This window comes from Peromyscus leucopus, chromosome 8b (genome assembly GCF_004664715.2).
Source record: "Peromyscus leucopus breed LL Stock chromosome 8b, UCI_PerLeu_2.1, whole genome shotgun sequence".
Classification (NCBI taxonomy): Eukaryota; Metazoa; Chordata; class Mammalia; order Rodentia; family Cricetidae; genus Peromyscus; species Peromyscus leucopus.
In genome coordinates this window covers 47,971,954-47,992,001 of record NC_051086.1, presented here as the reverse complement: position 1 = coordinate 47,992,001, position 20,048 = coordinate 47,971,954, and the positions used below count along the sequence as shown (strand labels likewise).

The 20,048-nt window shown below is 43.1% G+C and overlaps 2 protein-coding genes across 5 annotated transcripts in view; one reads left to right on the top strand and one right to left on the bottom strand.

The window, feature by feature from the left end:
- Positions 1-20,048, top strand: part of Arhgap44 (Rho GTPase activating protein 44) — a 174,459-nt gene that overhangs the window by 15,715 nt on the left and 138,696 nt on the right. The window lies entirely within an intron of this gene.
- Positions 18,242-18,701, bottom strand: LOC114693116 (60S ribosomal protein L30-like). The gene has a single exon (XM_028869348.2). The coding sequence runs from the start codon at positions 18,635-18,637 to the stop codon at positions 18,290-18,292; it is 348 nt and encodes a 115-aa protein (XP_028725181.1). The 5' UTR covers positions 18,638-18,701; the 3' UTR covers positions 18,242-18,289.

Sequence of the window (20,048 nt, the reverse complement as noted above, 5' to 3'; positions counted from 1 at the left end):
TAGTTTAAGCCAATGTATTTCACATATTTGCGCTTGACCTTTCACATGGGGTCGGGGGAAGGAATGTGGTGACTTGATGAGCCTCAAGCCTGTGTCTTTGATCTACTACTGACTGTCAGGGAAGGTAGGCATAGATCTATCAGACCCCTTCAGAACTGGAGAGAGATGGCTTCCTCTGAGTCAAGAGACTCTGGTAGAGGGATGGGTGCCTCGGTGAAATCAGAGCTCATTAGAGAGGAAGACCAGAGGCAGAAATGGTGGCTCATCTGTCTAGTGCCTGCCCTACCAGCACAAGTTTGACTACCTAAAACTATAGTCAGAAGGTTTTCATGTAGTCGTAAGGTTTCTCCAGTCCCACCCAGCCCCAAGGTCCCACAGCCACTTATAAAATAATCACCCGGAGGCTTAATATTATTTACAAACTGTATGGTCTATGGCAGGCCTCTTGTTAGCTAGCTCTTATATCTTAAATTAACCCATTTCTATTAATCTATGTTTTGCCATGTGTATGACTTACCTGTACTTTCACATCTTGCTTCTCCTGGCAGTGCTGGCGTCTCTCCAGATTCCACCTTTCTCCTTCCTTTCTTTCTCCTTGAATTTCCTACCTGCCTCTAAGCTGCCTTGCTGTAGGCCAAAGCAGCTTATTTATTAACCAATAGGAACAACATATATTCACAGCTTACAGAAAGACATCCCCTAGCACAGAACCCATGTTCAAAAAACAAAACAAGAAACAGGGTGGCAGTGTGTTCCTGGAACCCCAGCACTGGAAGGGGTGGGATGGAGACAAGAGGACCCTTGAAGCTCATTGGCTAGCCAGTCTGGCTGAATGGCTGAGCTGCAGGCTCAGTGAGAATCTCTGTCTCAAAAAATAACTATGGGGAACTCCAGATCATCCACAGTTGCCTGCACACATGTGTGCATGCATGCACATCCTCACTGACAAATAATGCCACATCTATACCCCCCAACACACACCCAAAGAGAAAGAGAAAGAGACAGCTGGAGGTAGTGGCACATGCTTGTAATCCCAGTACTTAGGAAGTAGAGGTAGGATCACAGCAAGTATTAGGGTAGTCTAGATAATGATTTCTAGGTTAGCTAGCACTGAAGAGTGAGACTCATCTCAAAAAACAAAGACAACCAAACCAAATAACACAAAGAATCAGAAAGGAAGGTGAGATCATCCTGTGCTCTGTGACTTGTTTAACCTAGTGATTTGTGGACTGAGTCCCGGGGAACATCAGCTAGGGAAGGCCAAGTAAGTGTCCCTCTTCGGGTGGTTTCACTTTTGACCAAGCATTGCCTCTTCTCTCTCAGAGCAGTTCCTTCTCTTCCAGAACACTGTTTCACACGGGTGGGTCTGCTTCTGGCTGTGTTTCATGTGTATTTGCATCCTCAGCACAGTGTCCACAGCATAGAATTGGTAAGGGCTCAGAAATGGTTGGTCACATTTATTCTCAGAGTGCAGCCCTCCCAGCCTCCCCCCCCCCCCCCGCCCCCATGGGTGCTCTTCATCTATCCCAGTACTCTGCTCATTCTCTCATGTGACCCCCCCCATCCCATTTTGATTTCTAGTTGCTGTTACTTCTTCACTAGGGTGGAAGCTGTGCATGCTGGCATGGATAGGGGCTTAGGGTCATCCATCATGCTTTGTGGATCCTTTTCAAGAGTGTGGTGATGAGACCCTCTGGGTTGTTCTGAAAGACTCAAGGCAGATAAAAAGTTGTTTAAATGTATTTTACTTTGTGTGCATGAATGTTAACCCCTTGTATGCCTGTTGGATCCCCTGTAACTGGGGTTACAGATGGTTGCTGGCCACCATATAGGTGCTGGGAATGGAAGTGGATCCTCTGTAAAACCAGCAAGTGCTCTTTACCCTCTGAGCCTTCTCTCCAGCCCCTCAAAGGTGGATTTTTAAAAATCACCATTTTTGATGATTGTTTGAGTCAGGGCCTCACTCTATAGGCTTGGCTGGCTGGCTTAGAGCTCACTATACTGACTAGGCTGGCCTTGCCTCATGGAAATCCTTCTGCTCCTGCCTCCCTGGGGAAAAACCAAACCAGAGAATGCATTTCTTAATTGAAGTTTCCCATGCTAAATATGTAGCTAACCATGCCTTCATGAGAGTAAAAAGTGTTCTGTGCTAGAAGACAATCGGACATAGCTTTAGAGCCTTGAGAGATAATTTGTCTTTAACTCTAAAGCATGATCCTCAAATAGTCCCGTCACAGGGGGCCAGGGACAGTGGAAGGCATGTTTGTTCACAGAGAGAAGGTGCCATTAAATGGCTCTGTATTTGCAACCTAGGGCCACAGCTTGAGTCCCTGGAAAGCAGATCCTGAGAAGAACATATAGAATGCTTGTTAAGAAGCACTCTTAGCATCTCTCTGCATGCATGGAAGGGCAGGAAAGGACTGGGCCAAGGCATTTGCATGGTGGTGCATTTTTCATGATGGCCTCATTGGATTCTATGCTAACTTCCAGAGCTGGAATAAGTTCAAAGTCATCCTGCATTGAGGAGAGAGGGCAGGGAGAGCCTTTGTACCTTTGCACTGGTCCGTTCCCCTTTGAGGAAGGACATGTTAACTGATAATATCTGCTCTGCCTATTTTGTGGTAGGTCTGATGATGAGGTCTTGAGGATTACCCAGAGGAGTAGCAAAGGGTCTTGTCCTCAAGGAATTTGTGTTCCAGTAGGGAACCTGAGACACAAACACACTGCAGACACTTGGGTTGGTTTTTGTGTTTTGATGATGCCCCATGATAGCTTGAAATATTAGATTGTTTGGGAGAATGGAAGCATCACTACGTCTTTTAAAAAGGAATCCACCTGGGAACAGAAGGCTATTGAAACTGGGCTTTGATGAGCACATGTGATCTTGACAGATAAAGATGAAGGAGAAGTACAATGAAAATGTAGGTTAGCAAAATGTACAGTAACAAAGGAGACACACACACACACACACACACACACACACACACACACACACACACACCCCTAAGATATATAGCTGGATGTGTGTAGAATTTATTCCTTAACTCATTAGGTAGACTGAGATGTCTGTAGGCAGCATGCTATCAGGACCAGATCTAAATGCATTAATAGCCAGTTATCTCAGGGACAGGCTGACAAATGGGAGAGCAAGATGAAAGACAGTCTATGTTGTGTCTGACCTGGTTTCTATAAAAAGCACATTGGAGCAAATGGCTTCCTAAACATGAGTGGTTAACATGTTTTTAAATGCATGGAGCATCTCTGGGAGAATGGAAAGACTGCTCACAGTGCCTTTGGATAACTGGGAACAGGGAAGGGAGCCTCCATTTTTGACTGCATACATGGGCTAGTTTAACTCTTGGGGGAAAAAAAGAAAACAAACAAAAACCATTGTAGTATTCTGTATAGCCTTTTGGCATTTTGAAATACCTCGTTTTTCTTATCAAAAGCAGTAGACCTGGAAAATTACTTGCTAGGTTTAGAAAAGTCCTTCCTTATCCAGAGTGCTGTGTTTTTTTTGTTTTTTTTTTTAGTGCACTCATTAGACAGTGGCAGGTTACATGCAGGCAGGTCAGGACGCTTGGTGACTGGGTCCTGGTTTTCCTGGACGTCTTACTGTCAGGATTGGTTGCAATAGGTGGGTCTCCTTGGAGTTGCCCTGTACCATTCTATCCATGCTGTACCACTTGTTATAAGAATGCTGTGTATGCATGGGAGCCATGTGTACCATTGTTCTTGGCTCAGCACACACAAGTATATGGGCATAGGAAGACTTAGATCCTACTGGCAAGACTCATAGGTGAATATTCTAGTTTGCTCTCTGTTGGTATCATAAAACACTGGCCAAAACCAACTTGGGAAGGAAAGGGCTTATTTGGCTTACAAGTTACAGTCTATCAATGAGGGAAGCCAAGACAGGAACTCAAATAGGAATCTGGAGGCAGGAATCGAGGCAGGCACCATGGAGGAACACTGCTTACTGGCTTGCTCAGCTACCTTTCCTCTACAGTTCTGGCTCACCTGCTCTGCCCCACAGAGGGCTGGACCATCCCATACCAGTCAACAATTAGGAAAAGGCCCAATGGCCATTCTGATGGAGGTGGTTCCACAACTGAGATCTCCTCTTCCCAGGTATGTCTAGGGTTGTGTTAAGCTGTCAAAAACTGTGACTGAACACACTAGCCTCAGAGTGACACAGGAAGGCTGCCACTTCTCCTGGACCACCGAGCTGCAGCCAGCTCTCCTTGAGGCTCCCTGCTGTGTTAGCCTCATGCCCTGGGTTTCAGATATTGGGAACTGCTCCCAACACATGTAAGAGCAGTGCTTCCTTCTCTCTCAAGGTATTAGAGTTTGAATATAAATGTCTTCTAGAGCCTCTTGCATTGAGGACTTGAGCATTTGAGAAGTGGTTGGATTCTGAAGGGCATAACTTCACCCTTAGATTTTGATGGGATTCTAACATGGTGGTATTGTTGAGAAGTGGTGAGGAGTAGGAGGTGTGGAAACTAGAGAAGGTGGTCACTGGGGGGATGAGTCCTTGGGCCTTTGTCCTGCCCTATAATTCTCTTTACTGCCTCCTGGCGGCCATGGCATAAACTGCTCTACTGTGCTGTACCTTCTCCACCACGACATACTAAAGCCTCTGAAACCAGGAGTGATGTAAACCTTCCTTCCCTTGAGTTGTGTCTGTCCTGTGTTCAATGATGACCCTGTGTTCAAAGGGTCCTGTGGTGTGCAGTCTTCATCCCAGCAGCCTTTGCCAGGCTTTCTTCGTCAGGTGCCTTCCTGACAAGGCTGAAATGCATGTGTCCCTCCAGATGGGGTCTTGGAGATTCTCCTAAGCCTTCCTTTGGCATGCTGCCAAACCTCGCATCCCTCCTTGTCCTTGTACACACCCGGCACAGTCCTCCCCTGAGGATCTGTGTCAGTTTCCCCCAATCCTTTTTAACTCTAGCTCCAGCTCTCTCCTTTCATTTGTTCTCCCTACTTTTTAAACTTCAAACTACCTGCTTTACGGTAGTTTTTGAATGGGAAGTTTTTCTAAAATCCTTAGCTGTTAGGGTCAGGTTGCCGTGAGGAAACCACCTGACTTTCCCACATCTGGTGCCCATACCCTCCTGCTTGGGAAGACCTGCTTCAGTATCCAGAGCAGCCTCTTCTGCCTGTCCTGACTACACCTCACTCTTGGCTTTCCAGAGAAGCAAGGGCAGAAGGGCTCAGATGCTGGCAGGTCTTCTGACTTTTCAAAAGATCCCTGCCTTCCCTTCCCTGATTCTCTCTGACTCCCGGGATCCTGTAGACTATAACAGAGGAGGGATGCGGAGGAGGTTCCCCAGTGGTTATGCTGTGAGTGGTTATGGTGTGGAGGGCTATACATAGGTGCCTTGTGCGTTTCTTTGCAAACACACTCTCCTTATACTCATTCACGAAGGGGAATAAGCAACCTCCACCCCCACTCCCACCCCCACCCCCAGGCAGTGAAGGCTTATTGTGTTCAGTACTGGGAGAAATGGAAATACAGAAATAGTCTTTGGGGTGGGGTGACCAGAGGAGGCTGGAATAGTGAACAAGACATTGTGGCCCATGAAGAGGCGATGCCTGAAGGGTAAGAAGGACTGGAGGCAGAGCCTGCAGTGATCAGTGGGACCCACAGTAGGTAGGTATGCAGTCACATGCTGCTTAGTAACATTCCAGGAAATAACAGACTTGGCTGTATGCTGAGAATCCCTGGTTTTATGACCTGATGGTGTCGTAGCCTTTCAGCTGCCTGGGTTTTTATAAGCATATCCCATGGGTTTGTACAAATACAAAAAATTACGTAAGGATGAATTTTCTCGGGTGTGTCCCCATCACTAAGTGTCACAGGGCAGTGCAAACTATAAAGCAGGTAGAGCCTCTGTACCTCCAATTTAGAGGTGGGCCAGCCAAGAAAAGGTTGAAAAAAAAAATGGCTCCAAATCAAAGCACATGAATGGCAGACTAGTATCCACTTAGATCCAGATTCTGCCCAGGTTCTGAACTAGTCATTGGTAAATGAAGTAAATATTACAAAAAAAAAAAAAAAAAAAAAAAAAAAAACCTATGCTCTCTTTTTCTTATTTGGGAGACTTCATGGAAGACAAGAAAAGTAAAAGTGAACAATTAAGAACAGTCCAGTTAAATAAGGAGACAAGCAGGCAGTCCATAGGAAGAGAGCAACATTCTGAGAGGTGGATAGGAGCTTTATGGAGCAGACGGAATATGTAGGAGAAAATGAGTATTATGAAGCTGATAGCCCCACACTGGGAAGGCTGGGCATACACTGCCATGGGGCCTGTTAGGTTGTGGGAGGAACTGAGGGCAGTTGAGAAGTGCGTGGGATTATAGCCCTGATTGGTTTAGAATGTAGTGTAGCTGAGAAGGGGAGCCAAGGAGAAGGAAACCAGCTAAGAGAATGTCAAGAGGAAGGCTGGCTCCATTGAGCCTCTGAATGTGTAGTGTTTGAATTCCAGGAATGATTTTCTTCCTCCCTTCCTTTCCCTCTTTCATCTGTTGTAAAGCTGTGAGCTTTCACGGTGACGATGGCCTTCCTCAATTAAGAACATCTGAAGGTAGCCATGTGGCCCCCTGTTAGGAGTGCTTTATGCTTTTCTTAAGCTGCAGTGAGTTTGAGTAGGTTGTGGTGATGGATTATATTAGGATAAGAATACTGCATATCCATCCCTGTCTTCAGAGAGTATACCATGTGCAGTCCTGGAACATGATAAGGAGATATAAGAAGTAGAAAGAAACTCTAAACTATCACTACTTTCAGATACGGTTTTCTATGTTGGAAGTCCAATTATCTCTGCTGCAAACAATTAGAATTACTAGAAGTTTATCAAGTTTGCACAGTTGAAAGACAGAGTGGCTGTACACACCAGGCAAGACCAATGACTGATACAGGATAACAGGAAGCGTCACAAAATGGCAGGTTCCATTCACCGGACTAACATGGTAATCTCTCCTGTGCATCGTGTGAGAACGGAATTTTGAGATACAAACTTGGGCAGAGCTGGAGAAGAAGCAGAGATCACTGAGGTCTGGAGTTCAACACTCCTTTCGGTTATTCTAGAATTCCTAGCTGCAGAGAAGCTCAAGAAGGCTATGGAAGAACTGAACCATACTCTAAGTAATCTGGGTCCAGTTGACATTTAGAAAATCTCCAACAAGAAGTGCATAGTTACCTCACATGTTTGGGAAATACAGAGTTGACCATATTTTCAATTAAAATCAACCATGACAGATTTTAAAACTTGAAATCATACAAAGTATGTTCTCTGACCACAGTGGAATTCAGGCGGAAATCAACAAAGAACTGATGAAGAAAACCCAAATGTTAAACAGTATACATACTTATACATAATCCATAGATCAGATGGGACTTTTCATAGGACATATAAAAATATTTGAAATAAAGTAAAGATACCAAATTTGTGAGATTTAGCAAAAACTTGGAACTTCATAGCATTAGTTGTTTTTATAGAAAATTAGTAATCTCAGTTTTCATCTTAAAAATATAAAAATTACAAAATAAGTTAAAATCAGAAAGCAGAAGAAAATAAGTACTAGAAGTGAGTGGAAATCTTTGTTAGAATAGAACCCAGAAAACCAGTGGAAAGGAAAAAACAAAACCATAAGCTAATATTCTGAGAAGATCAATACATCTGATCTGGTCAGACCAACTATGGGAAGAGAGAAGGCACAAAATATGATATCAATCAAAGAGGGCTGTCATTACACTTAACGAGTCACTTAAGGGCTTTTAAAGATACCCTAAACTACTCTGAATATAAATTGGACAAGCCAGGTAAAATATCACAGTTTGTAGAAACCCATAAATTTCCAAAGTCACCCTCAAGGATATGAAACCTTGAATTGTCTTGTTTCCATGATGAAATGGGGGAAAACTCCAGATCTAGACCACCTCCCTGGCAACGTCAGCCAAGCATTTAAAGAAATAACATCCATTCTACTGGACTGTTTCAGGAAGCAGGATACTTCCCACTTCTTGCTGAGGCCGGCATTGACTCTGCTGATAAGGCAAGACAAAGTCATTACAAGAACATGTAGGCAATAGCTGCAAGGGTGTGGACGTAGCCATTCCTAAAAACAACCAATCAAGTATAGCAACATATCAAAGAATAATACCATAACCAAGGGAAGTTTACCCCGGGAATGTGGGCTTGGTCTACCATTCACAAAAGAATCAATGTCATTTTCCATGATAAATTAGCTGAGGAGGAAATATCATATGCTCATATCAACTAGTATAGGAAACACATCTCATAAAGTTCAAAATCCATTCATGATAAAATATCAAACTGGAAGTATTAAGGACTTTGATAAAAGGCATCTCAGAGCTGATATTGTGCTACTCTGTCCATTTCACTTAATGGAAAGGGTGGGGATGTTCTCTTTCACCTCTGCCTTATCTTGTGTTGGAGGTCCTAGGAAGTCCTAAAAGGAAGATGAATGACAATATGTACAGCCTGAAAAGAATGACCACTGTATTCATTTAAAAATCCTTTAAGCTTTCATGTGCAACTATTCAACATTTCCTAATGTAGTTTTTGAAATGTCAACTAAAATTGAAAGAGATCACTTCTTATGGTTGGTAGAGAAGGCATCTACATGTTTATGTGAGTTGAGATTCAATTTTATTTCACGGTTATAACCTGGGAAATGGATTTGGCAAACCCTTGTCAAGTCACTGTTTGGTATTATTATATAAATAAGTAAGATGCTCCTTGTCCTTGAGGAGCATGTATGCACTTTAGGGGCCGTGGTGCAGAAGAGAGAGGATAGCAAGAGGGAGATTCTGTTTATGGTGTGTTCTCCCAACTCCACAGTGTCTTTGCTGAGGCATTGTACAGTGTGGGGAGTCCGGCGATGGCAGGCTTTCCAAATGGCTAGTGAAGCAGTTAGCATTAAAGGCAGAGCTTGGCAAAGAAGAGGGGTAGGAAAATTTTGGATCATACAACTGGGATCATTCCAGGAGAGCTGAGTCTGCACGCATTTTTGCTTCCTCTGCTTGTTCGCAGCCAGCATCTCCAAAGTCCTAAGACCCGTGGGAAGGGATACATGCTTCTTGGCTGCATGGAAGAAGTCAGGGGGTTGGTTAACTGTGGTTCATTGCTCTAATCCCACTATTTCCAAGCACGCCCATTAGATATTAGTTTGTACTTGGGAAGATATTTGGCCCTCGTGACAGTCTCACCAATTTGGAGGACTTAGGATCTGTGTGACCAAACAGCTGGTTTAGAAGAGGCAGCACTGGGCAGCTGAAAGTTCTGGCTGAATTGGTCTTAAATCAACAGGAGAATTGTGCAACGTGATAAGGAGTAAGACACAATTATGGGAGTACACTCATGAGTAAGGACTGTGGTGTCTCCAGATGTTTCCACTCCCAGAATATCACTGAGAGAGGTCAGTGTTCATGTGTAACTGGAGTTCCGAGACTAGATTATTTTGCATGCTTGGTTTTTGTTCACAAACTCGTCAAAAGGTTGCTTGTAGAAAATGTACTCAGTGCGTACTGATCCCAGGAATCTGCACGGTCACACACATTCACATGTCAGCCTTTACATTCCCAAGGAAAATTAAATCCATTGCATTGGATAATAGACCACAGTTAGACCATTCTCCATGCTGTGTGAAGATGGGGCCAGTAGCTTTCCCTGAACCTCAGCTACACAGGGCCATCACAATGACTGTCTAACCAGGGCTTTGATCCCTAAACACTAACTAGAAGAACAGAAGAGCGACAAGGAGCAGAGCATTTATCTTTCTTTTCTGAGTAGTATAAACCATTGCCTTTTGGTTCACTTTTACAGTGCTGCATATGTAAAAAGCAACTCAAATCAAATACCCTCAACCCTGTATTAGAGGTCTAGTGATAGGTTGTGGCAGTGGAGTTTTTCTTTTCTTTTTTCTCTCTCTCTTTCTCTTCCATCTTTTCTTTTTTGTTTTTTTTGTTGTTGTGACATCTTCCAGGATCATTTTGACAATGGCAGAAGGTTTATAAACCTTATCAGCAATAAAGTCCTATGGTCCTGGTGCTGGGATTTCATCATAGGTAACAATTTGAGTTTTTGCTGGGGCACTGGTGTTGAGAATCTGCACTTGAGTTTGGTGAAAGATAGCTACAATAATGGAGCAAATTGTGATGCCCTAGTTGGGTGGTTTTTTGGTCAACCTTATAGAAGCTAGGGTATTTAGGAAGAGGAACATCAATTGAGAAAATGCCTCCATTAAATCGCCTATGAACAAGTCTTTAATGATTGATCTGGGAGGGCCCAGCCCACAGGGGTGGAGATAGGGTGAAGGAGGGCAGTGCCATCCCTAGGCAAGTGGTCCTGGGTTATGTAAGAATTCAGGTTCCAAGTCAGTAAGTAGAGTATGGTTGAAACATGCTCTCTATATCAGTTCCGGCCCTGAGTTTCTGCCCTGACTTCCCTTGATGATAGATTCTAATCTGTAATCTGAAATAAACTCTCTAGTCCCCAAGTTGCTTTTGCTCATGGTGTTTATTTTAGCAATAGAAATCCTAACTAAAACACAAGGGTACAAGGCCAGATAGAGAATCTTTTAGGCTTTGAGGGATCATACTTAACTTTGTTGTTATAGTATAAAAACACACACACACACACACACTGAATAAATGACAGTATTAATATAACACGGTAAGGCTAATTTGACAGCCATATTCAAATTCCAGTTTCAATTTATACATATTACAAAATATTCTTTCAATACAAAAATTACTTTCAGTGTGTAGAGCATACACAACCAGATGAATAGATGTATTTGCCCACAGTCTACCAGTCAGTTTGCTATACAACATCATTGATTGCCCTTGGGATAGGATAGTGTGGTTCTACCCCTGCTGTCTACCTGGGTTAAAACTAGTGCCTAGGGAAGTCAATACCAAGAGGTCCGTGAAGGTCTACCTATGAATAGGGCTGTGCTGTTTAATAAACCATTGCTGTTAATTATTCAGGGGAAGAAACCCATGTAGGGTATGAGCCATTTGCAAAAACCAGGATGGAACCATCTAATAGACTTAGGCTGTGGGGTAGTAAGGGCTGAACTTAGGCAGTTGTGTGGAGGGCAGAGCCTGGGAGAGGACCCATTGCTCAGAGCAGTGATGGTTCCTCAGACTGCTTTATCTACTGTCCTCCATTTCTCTGGGCAGATATCTGAATATCTGACTCCACATACCAAAGGACAGGGTTTCACTATGTAAGAGCCTTGGCTATGCTGGAACTCACTCTGTAGACCAGGCTGGCTTCAAACTTACAGAGCTCTGCCTCTACCTCCTGAGTGCTGGGATTAAAGGTGTAGGCCACCACCACTGCCCTGCTGTTTATTCTTTTTTATAGCTTTTAAAACCTCTGCTTTGTATACATAATGTACTTTCTTTGGCCATTCATCTGTTGACGGGCACCTAGGCTGGTTCCATAACCTGATGGTCATGAATAGCGCTGGTGTAAGAAGCGTGGAGGTGCACGTATCTCTGTGTTCTGCTGACTTAGATTCCTGGGAGTATATATCCTGAAGTGGTAGGGCTGGGGTGTGTGCTAATTCTATTTCTAGTTGTTTTAACCTTTGTGCTGATTTTCCTAGTGGCTGCCTACTTTCTATTCCCCTCAGCAGTGTGTAGGTTAGCCCACACTCCCCTGTGAATTCTTTACCATCCAACTCACACAGGCCCCGATGGCTACTTCCATACACTCCTTTTGTCAGAAGAATTTATTCATTCATTTCCCCAAACAAGAGTATTTTTTTCTTTTCTACTTTCTAAAGACTTCTCTGTCCTCAACCCTTTCTTTCATAGATGCCTCTACTTACAAGAAAATTGTAGCTTTGTCGGATGTGATGGTTAATTTGAGACATCAACTTGACTAGACCTAGGTAGTTTGTAAGCATCGTATTTCTGTGTCTCTGAGAATGTTTCTGGAAGGAATTAGCATTTGAGTTAGTGAACCAAGTAAGGAAGATGTGCCTTCATTTAGTGTGGGTGGGTACCATCCAGAAGTCTGAGGACCTGCATGGAGAAGACAGAGGAAATGTAAGACAGAGGAAATGTAAACTCTTTTCTTGAATGGGGCCATCTTTTCCCTCCTACCTTCAGACCCAGACCCTAGATTTCTCTTCCCTCTGGACCCTATGAATTTCACTGGAAGCTCTCTGCCCTGGAGTCTTCAAGACTTCATCCTCAGAGAGTCATGCACTGGATTCCTTGGTTGTGAGATTTTAGATTTGTGCTTGCCTGGCGTCCTTGGTTCTCCAGTTTGCAAATGGCTGTTGGGGGAACTTAGCCCCTGTCTTAGTTTCTCTTCTGTTACTGTGATAAAATACTCTGAGAAAAACAACTTAAAGTAAGGAGGATTTTCTTTAGCTTACAGTTCCAAGGTTATAGTCATCATCGTAGGGCAGCCAAGATAGCAGGAGCTTGAACCAGCTGACTATATTACGTCCACAGAGAGCAGAGACTGCATGCGTGCTAGTCTGTGGCTCAATTTCTCTACCTTATGCAGCCTAGAATCTCCTTCCTAAGGAATAGTGCTGCCCACTGTGGGTGGTTCTTCCCACTTCAATGAATGCAGTCAAGAGAAACTCCCCCAGACATGCTCAGAGGCCTGTCTCCCAGGTGGTCTTAGGTTTTTGTAAAGTTGACAGTTGATACCATCACAGCCCCCAAAGTTCTATGCACCAGTTATTCCAATAAATCTTAATGAATCTGCTCCCACCATCCTTCCTTCACTATTGATTTCGTCCCTTAGCAAGTGCTGATACTGATGTGTTTACCTTGCTGTTCAGGTGCAAAGCCAAAATGATCTGATAGCTACAGCCACCACCTGTTTTGACGGAGAAGGCATCTGTATTCTCTCTTCTGATGTCCCATGTCCGCTGCTCTTCTTGAACCTTATCCAAGTACCCCTCTCTCACTTTCACATCCAGCTCTTCTCTCAAGTGAGTTAATTCACCAACCTTTGGAACTGTTTGCTCTTTCCTAGCATACCAACATAAGCTCTTCACCTTCTGCCACTTGCATTCCATTCCCTGCCTTTTCTAGCCAAACACTGGAGATTTGTCTGGGCTCACTGTTTCCATTTCTTTACCTCACACTCACTGCCCTGCCCCGTCTGGCTTCTAGCCATATGGTTGCATCTGTACCGCCTTCCCCATGCTCGGTAAGTACAAAAGGCACCAGATGGCACACTGCTGAGCACAGCACACACCTTTGCATCATTCCTCGTTCACGATTCAACAGCACCGGGGGTTGTGGATCGAGCGATACTATATAGTCTTCGGAGGCTTTTCCTGTCTCTTTCATAGCCATGTCCTTCACAGGAAAGGATGGGCCTCCTGGATTATTCTGGAACCACTCCCTGGGTACTTTCCTTCTTGCCCTTGGCATCAGTAACGGTTCTATGCAGGTGACTCACACACTTGCTGCTCCTCAGCCCCGTCAGAGCTGCAGATGGGCTGGGCAAACAGAGAGAAGAGTTTGCATTTTGAGCCAAGGAGCAAATCTGGTTGTGCTGGCATTTTCTGCTGTGTGCCAAATCAACGGCAGAAAGGAGGGAGGGTGAACCAAGGCACCTGTGAGGATGCTGCCAGGCTTTGCAGAGCCACTGGAACTTAGCCAGTGCCCACTATGTCTCTAGATACATGTTCAACTAGATACCTAGTTCATGGTCTTCTGCCAAGACTTCCTCATCCTGTGTTTGCCATCACCAGAGATCTGGTTGGATGAGTCCCAGTTCTTGATGCCACTTTTTACCCCTTATAGTTGGCCATAATACACACTGGCTCTGTTCCTCTCTGCTTCTAGCATAATAGCCAGCCCAGGTTGCCTTCAGAATGTAAACCTGAGGACATGCCCAATGAATTCCATTGTCTCTGTTGCTGATTCTTCTTCCTCCTCCTCCTCCTCCTGCCCCTTCTCTTCCTTCTCTTGTCCTCCTCTTAATGTAGCCCAGGATATCCTCAAACTAGCTGTATAGCTGAGAATGCCTTTGAACTTCCTATCCTTCTGCCTCTGCCTTCCTCGTGCTAAGGTTATAGACACTCATCACTATAACCATCTCCTGCAGTGGGGATGGAACCAGGGTTTCTTGCATGATAGGTAGGTACTCTACCAACTGAGCTACATCCCCAGCCCTGAAATATCTTAATGTAGGAGTCCCTTTGTATGTGGGGGTGCATCCCAAACTGTCAATGACTTCCTTATGCCACTAATAGTGCTGAACCCTACATATGTTTTAAATGTACATATATACCCACGATAAAGCTTGATTTATAAATTAGAAATAATTGCGACTAGCTTTTATTGTTATAATAAATAGAACAATTAGAGCAATGTAAGGTATTTTCACTGTTTACTAAAGACAGCTCTTTACAGCTTATCCTTTGTGAACCTAAATCACCAGCCTTTCTATTCTTGTACTTTGGACTCCCATTATGTAAAATAAGGGTTTCTTGGGAGCTTGAGAGAATCCAAATGTCTACTCATTTGCAGGACTATTTGTATTTGTGTACGTATGTGGAGGTATATGTATGTGTTCATAAGAGTATGCATGTATTTTTGTGCATGTGAGCATGGAAGCCAGAAGCACAAAACAAACATCTTCCAACAATTGCTTTTCATCTTTTTTTTTTTTTTTTTTTTTGGCAGCCAGTATCTGTCATTGAACATAGAACTTACTGATTGGCTAGGCTGGATCCCACCTGTCACACCCAATCCCAGCACCATGGTTACGGAAGCACGCTGGTGTGCCTGGCTTCTGAGTGGGTTCATAGGGTTCTGACTCAAGAGGTACTTTTGCAAACTGAGCCATCTCTCCAGCCCCTGATTTATTTTGTGATGGCTTGAAGGGACTGTATGAGGATTCAACAAGGAAACACACTCTCTCTCTCTCTCTCTCTCTCTCTCTCTCTCTCTCTCTCTCTCTGTGTGTGTGTGTGTGTGTGTGTGTGTGTGTGTGTGTGTGTGTGTGTGTGTCTGGGGTGATTGGCTATGAGTAGTCACTCGTGGGATGATGGTGCAGTTGATGAGTTTGGCATTTGCAGGGCTGGTGCTGAGCTGCAGACTCGGGATGTTGCTGTTGCAGTATTGTGTCAGAAGGTTTACTTTCAAGGACAGCCAGTTTTTGAGATCTTTATTGAGTGGATGAGGGCTAACCACATCCTGAATGGTAATCTGATTTATTAAAATCCACTGATTTAAATATTTATCACATCTAAAACAAACAGTTTGTAGCAGGATCTAGATTGGTGGTAACCCCAAACTGGATTCTAGGGGGTCTTAGTTAAGGTTTCTGTTGCTGTGGTGAAACACCATGACCAAAAAGCAAGTTGGGAAGGAAAGGGTTTATTTGGCTTACACGTCCATATTGCTGTTCGTTATAGAAGGAAGTCAGGACAGGAACTCAAACAGGGCAGGATCCCAGAAGTAGGAGCTGATGGAGTGATGCTGCTTACTAGCTTGCTTCCCATAGCTTGCTCAGCTTGCTTTCTTACAGAACCCCAGGACCACCAGTCCAGGGATAGTACCACCTACCATGGGCTGGGTCCTTCCCCATTGATCACTAATTGAGAAAATGCCCTACAGCTGGATCTCATGGAAGCATTTCCTCAACTGATGCTCCCTCCTCTCTGGTGACTCTAGCTTGTGTCAAGTTGACTCACAAAACCAGCCAGTACAAGGAATTGTCACAGCTGCCATGGTTCCTGCATCTCTGGTGCCCACCCAGCACATGGCATGTGGAAGGTACTCAGTAGACACTTGATATGGGCTTGTGAATGTCATATCTCTGATTTCCAGCCACTGTTAGCAACAATCTGGGTAATGTTTTCCATTGCTACAGACAGTGTTCTTTGGAATAGTTGTTTGTGTTTATCCAAAATACCCTGTAAATAAATATCTTCATGATTGAAGAGACATCTCTAATTTTTGATATTTTACTTTTTATGCATGTTTGGTCTAGGGAGGCCACTGGACTCAGTGTATCCCATACAAAAGCCTCTCATCCTCTTGGTTTGCCTGATTTACTCTTCTCTGCTCTTCCTCTCAGTTTTCTCCATTGGTGTTTTCTTGGGTGTAGCACTAGAGCCAACATGGGATTGGAAACATGACTTTACGTAAGGAGATGATTGAATTTTTATTCCCCAGTACTAAGTTTCCCTGGCCATTTTGGCTACAGCATCTTAGTGTGTTAATTTTCTCCCTCTGAAATCAAACTTTTCATCCTGGCCCTGTCTCCAGAGTGTTCTATTTCTGTCATTGGTGCCAGACACCAAGGCAAGAATGCTGGGAGCCAGGCTTGGCTTTCCCACCCGCGCTCTTCCTGTTGCCTTGTGATTTCAAGATGCTCCCGGGTCTTCCTTACAGTCCTTCAGTCGATCCTCTCACTCCTTCATTTCTTCCAGCACACTCCACAAGGCTCACACCACAATAACAGACCAATTATCAGTACCCCTGACCTGTCCCATCCCAACTGTGGTCAACAATCCTGGACGGCTCTTCATGTACTCTCTCCAGTCCCTTCTTCTTGACTCTCACACCTTGGACCTTGGGGCTTCTCTGCACACTAGGTTCACATCCAGAGTGGATTTCCTTCTTCCTGTGCTTTCAGTACAGAGGCCTAAATTTCCTTTATAAGGAATGCAATTACTTTGAGTCTTTCTAATACATTTTTTTTCTTATTTATTTAATTTTCTTTCCCCCTTTTTTTCAGTAGAAAGTGGGAATGTGTTTGCTTTTGCCTTTTGCCTGTGGATATCTTTTATATATCCCACCACTTTTCAGGTCTCTCTATCCATAATACAATGGTAACACGTGGTTCAGGGTTTCTGGTTGCTCTTTCTGTGTTAATTCATGCTATTATCTGTGTTTATCACAGTTGTATGTTTTTATGGTTATGCTTTCATAGATGCTATATTGTTATGCTGTATCTATAATTTTGTGCAGCTGTTATGGGAATATATATATATATATAATATATATATATATATATATATATATATATTATCAGTAACCTTGGTGAAGTTTCTTACCAGTTTTCATAAATTTGTTAATTTTTAAAAATAATATATGGACCCATATAGCATTCTTGATATTTGGCCTTTTTTTTCCCTACAAAAATTTTAATTTGAGATAGTTCTACCTAATAGATGTCTGCAAATGTTGATACTTTTTTCTCTTCTCTTATAGTCTTTATTTTTTCACTCTATAGATTGGCTAGAATGTCCAGAACATGTTTTTTTTTTTTTAAACCCTCGCAGTAAGTACCTGCAATTTTACCGTTAGCTGTACTATTCGTGTTAGGGTTTTGATTCATGCAGGAATAATTTGTAAAGCTTAAGAAATTCACCTCACGTATCTGGCAAGAGAAGGAGGGTTCCAGGACTGGTGGGGACACAGTCCACCAGCTGGGCTCTTCAACTCATTGACTGAGGTTCCTGGAAAGGCTGCCCCAGGGTGACTGAGCAGTCACCAGGATGGGCGCCAGGTTCTGCCGCTGCAAGCTGGGACTCTGACCTGAGCTGGGCTGTGGGCGATGCAGCTCTGCACTTCTGTGGGTGGGGCGCCAGAGCTGTGCCAAGGGGATAGGAAGGTGGGATTGCTTGGGATATTGGCGAAGGGAGCAGAAAACTGCCCTCCGTGTCAGGTTGAAATTGCCAAATAAAATACTGAGACTGTGCTGTAAAAAAAAAAAGAAAGAAAGAAAGAAAAGAAAAGAAAAGAAAGAAAGAAAGAAAGAAAGAAATTTACCTCAATTTACATTGAGATATTTTCTCTTTTTTTTCCTACTTAGAATAGATATAGAATTGTATTAAGTGCTTTTCTGTATCCATTGAGATAATTGTATAGATTTTCTTTCTCTTTTTTTGTCAATGAAATAGCTGAAATTAGTAGGTTGTTTCCATGTTGAATCATCCACTCATCACTGGTATAAACATAATTATCCTATATTTAAAGATTTACACTTGGGTTTGTCTAGGTTACTTTGGCTTTCTGTTTATTTTTTTTTTTATTTTGTACTTCCATTTCATATGCAACTTTATTTTCTTATATTCATAATGATGTTGGCCTATAGCTTTATTTTATCATCCTTATGTGGGTTAGGAATTAATTTTACAAAGTTTAGTGTCATTAAATATTAGGGCAGCTTTAATTTCTTTTCTTTTCCTTTTTCTTTTCTTTTTTTTTTTTTAAAGGAGCTCTGGTAACGTTTTATTAAAGAAAAACTTTCCTGGTTTACTTTTCGCCAGTCTGTTCTGGCATGCTTCTAATAATATCAGAATCACCTGGGTCAATGATAGCCAGTGTACATACTCTGTAGTATTTTCCACATGCTGTGCCCAATTCAATGTTATTGCCACTGTATTGATGAACACCAGTTTTAGCCAACATGGCATAGTATTCTATTTCAGATTTCCTCAAACCTGGACAGTTTTTGGCGAGGATAACCAATTTCGCTTTGCCCTGTCTGATCATCTTCAGAGTCTGTTTGTACCCCAGCACGTACTTTCCACTTTTCATAACAAGCTGGAGCCTAGAATGGATCGACTCCAGAGACTTTTTCGTCTTTTTTGCAACCACCATCTTCCTGCCTTAGGTGCGGGACGGCCCCCAACCAAGACCAGCCGCCAAGATGGCCAGGCAGCGAGAAAGGTCTTTTTTTTTTTTTTTTTTTTTAATGGTATATAGGCATTATTATTTGTTCTGTTGCAATGCAGGACTTGGCTGGAGACCGCTGGGCCCTATAGGTCAGATTCCCTATCCATCCAGCTCGACTGCATCCCTGTCAGATTTTTACTCTTCTCTCATCAAGCTACCCATCTTTCTATTCCTCTTCCAGAGTACTTCCTCTTGATCCTCATACAGCGACTCCCATTCCTCTGCTTTTCTAAGCATTCTCTTTACAGCCCATGGAGCACCCGGAACATCTCTGCCAACACTTTCTGATGCTCTAGTCTCCTGCTCCTGCTCTGCTCTTGGTTTCCTGTGCTATTCATTGTCAGTTTAACTTCTTAGACCCTTAGCACAAGTTACATCACATGGTTCTTACTCCTCCACATTCAAGAGTCCATTCTCCTCTTCCACCTGAGATGCAGGGCTCATCTGTAGATCCCAGCTTCTCTGACACACACTAGCTGATAGTTGTCAACTGATTATATCACACGCCTGCTTGGTCCATGGCCTTTCAGAATTTTGTAAAGAACCACACCCATGCCCACCTCGTGGTATCTGTACCATTGATTCTCTTGTCTTGGAACGTTCTTTGGCATCATACTTTCTATTTATCTTTTTTGTTTTTACTTCCTTCTCTGTAATAACTCTGGGATCTCTTTCTTTCTCCATGTGGCTCCCTTTAACTGGCGTATTTGAACTTGTCTCACTGCCTCAGGCCCAGGATGCAATCCCATGCTCTGCCTTATTCACATGCTGCTCGGTATTCCTGACTCAACAGATAGATGAAGCTTATTTTCTTTTCCACTTCACTATAGTGTGACATTTTCAGAGGTGGAGATTTTTGCTTGTTTTGCTCACTGATGTTTTTTGGGTGCCAAAATGAATACATTGTCCGTACTCAATAAATATTAGTATAAATCAATAAAAATCAAACATGCAGGGCTTCCATTAAGAACTTGTCTTGTGCTGGGCAGTGGTGGTGCACACCTTAAATCCTAGCCCTTGGAAGCAGAGGCAGACGGATCTCTGAGTTTGAGGTCAGCCTGGTCTACAGAGTGAGTTCCAGGACAGCCAAGACTACACAGAGAAACCCTGTCCTGAAAAAAACAAACAAACAAACAAAACAAAAAAAAAAAATCAAAATAACAACAAAAAAAGATTTGTCTTGTTACAAAGTATTCAGCTACTTTCCCATGTCACAATAATGAACTTGCCAAGATAGAAGTCAGGAAAAACAACGACAAAATCCTTCTATGTACTGTAACTTTAAGAAACAAAGCAAACAAATAAAAACTAGGCATAAGTGTAATGGAAGAGCTCA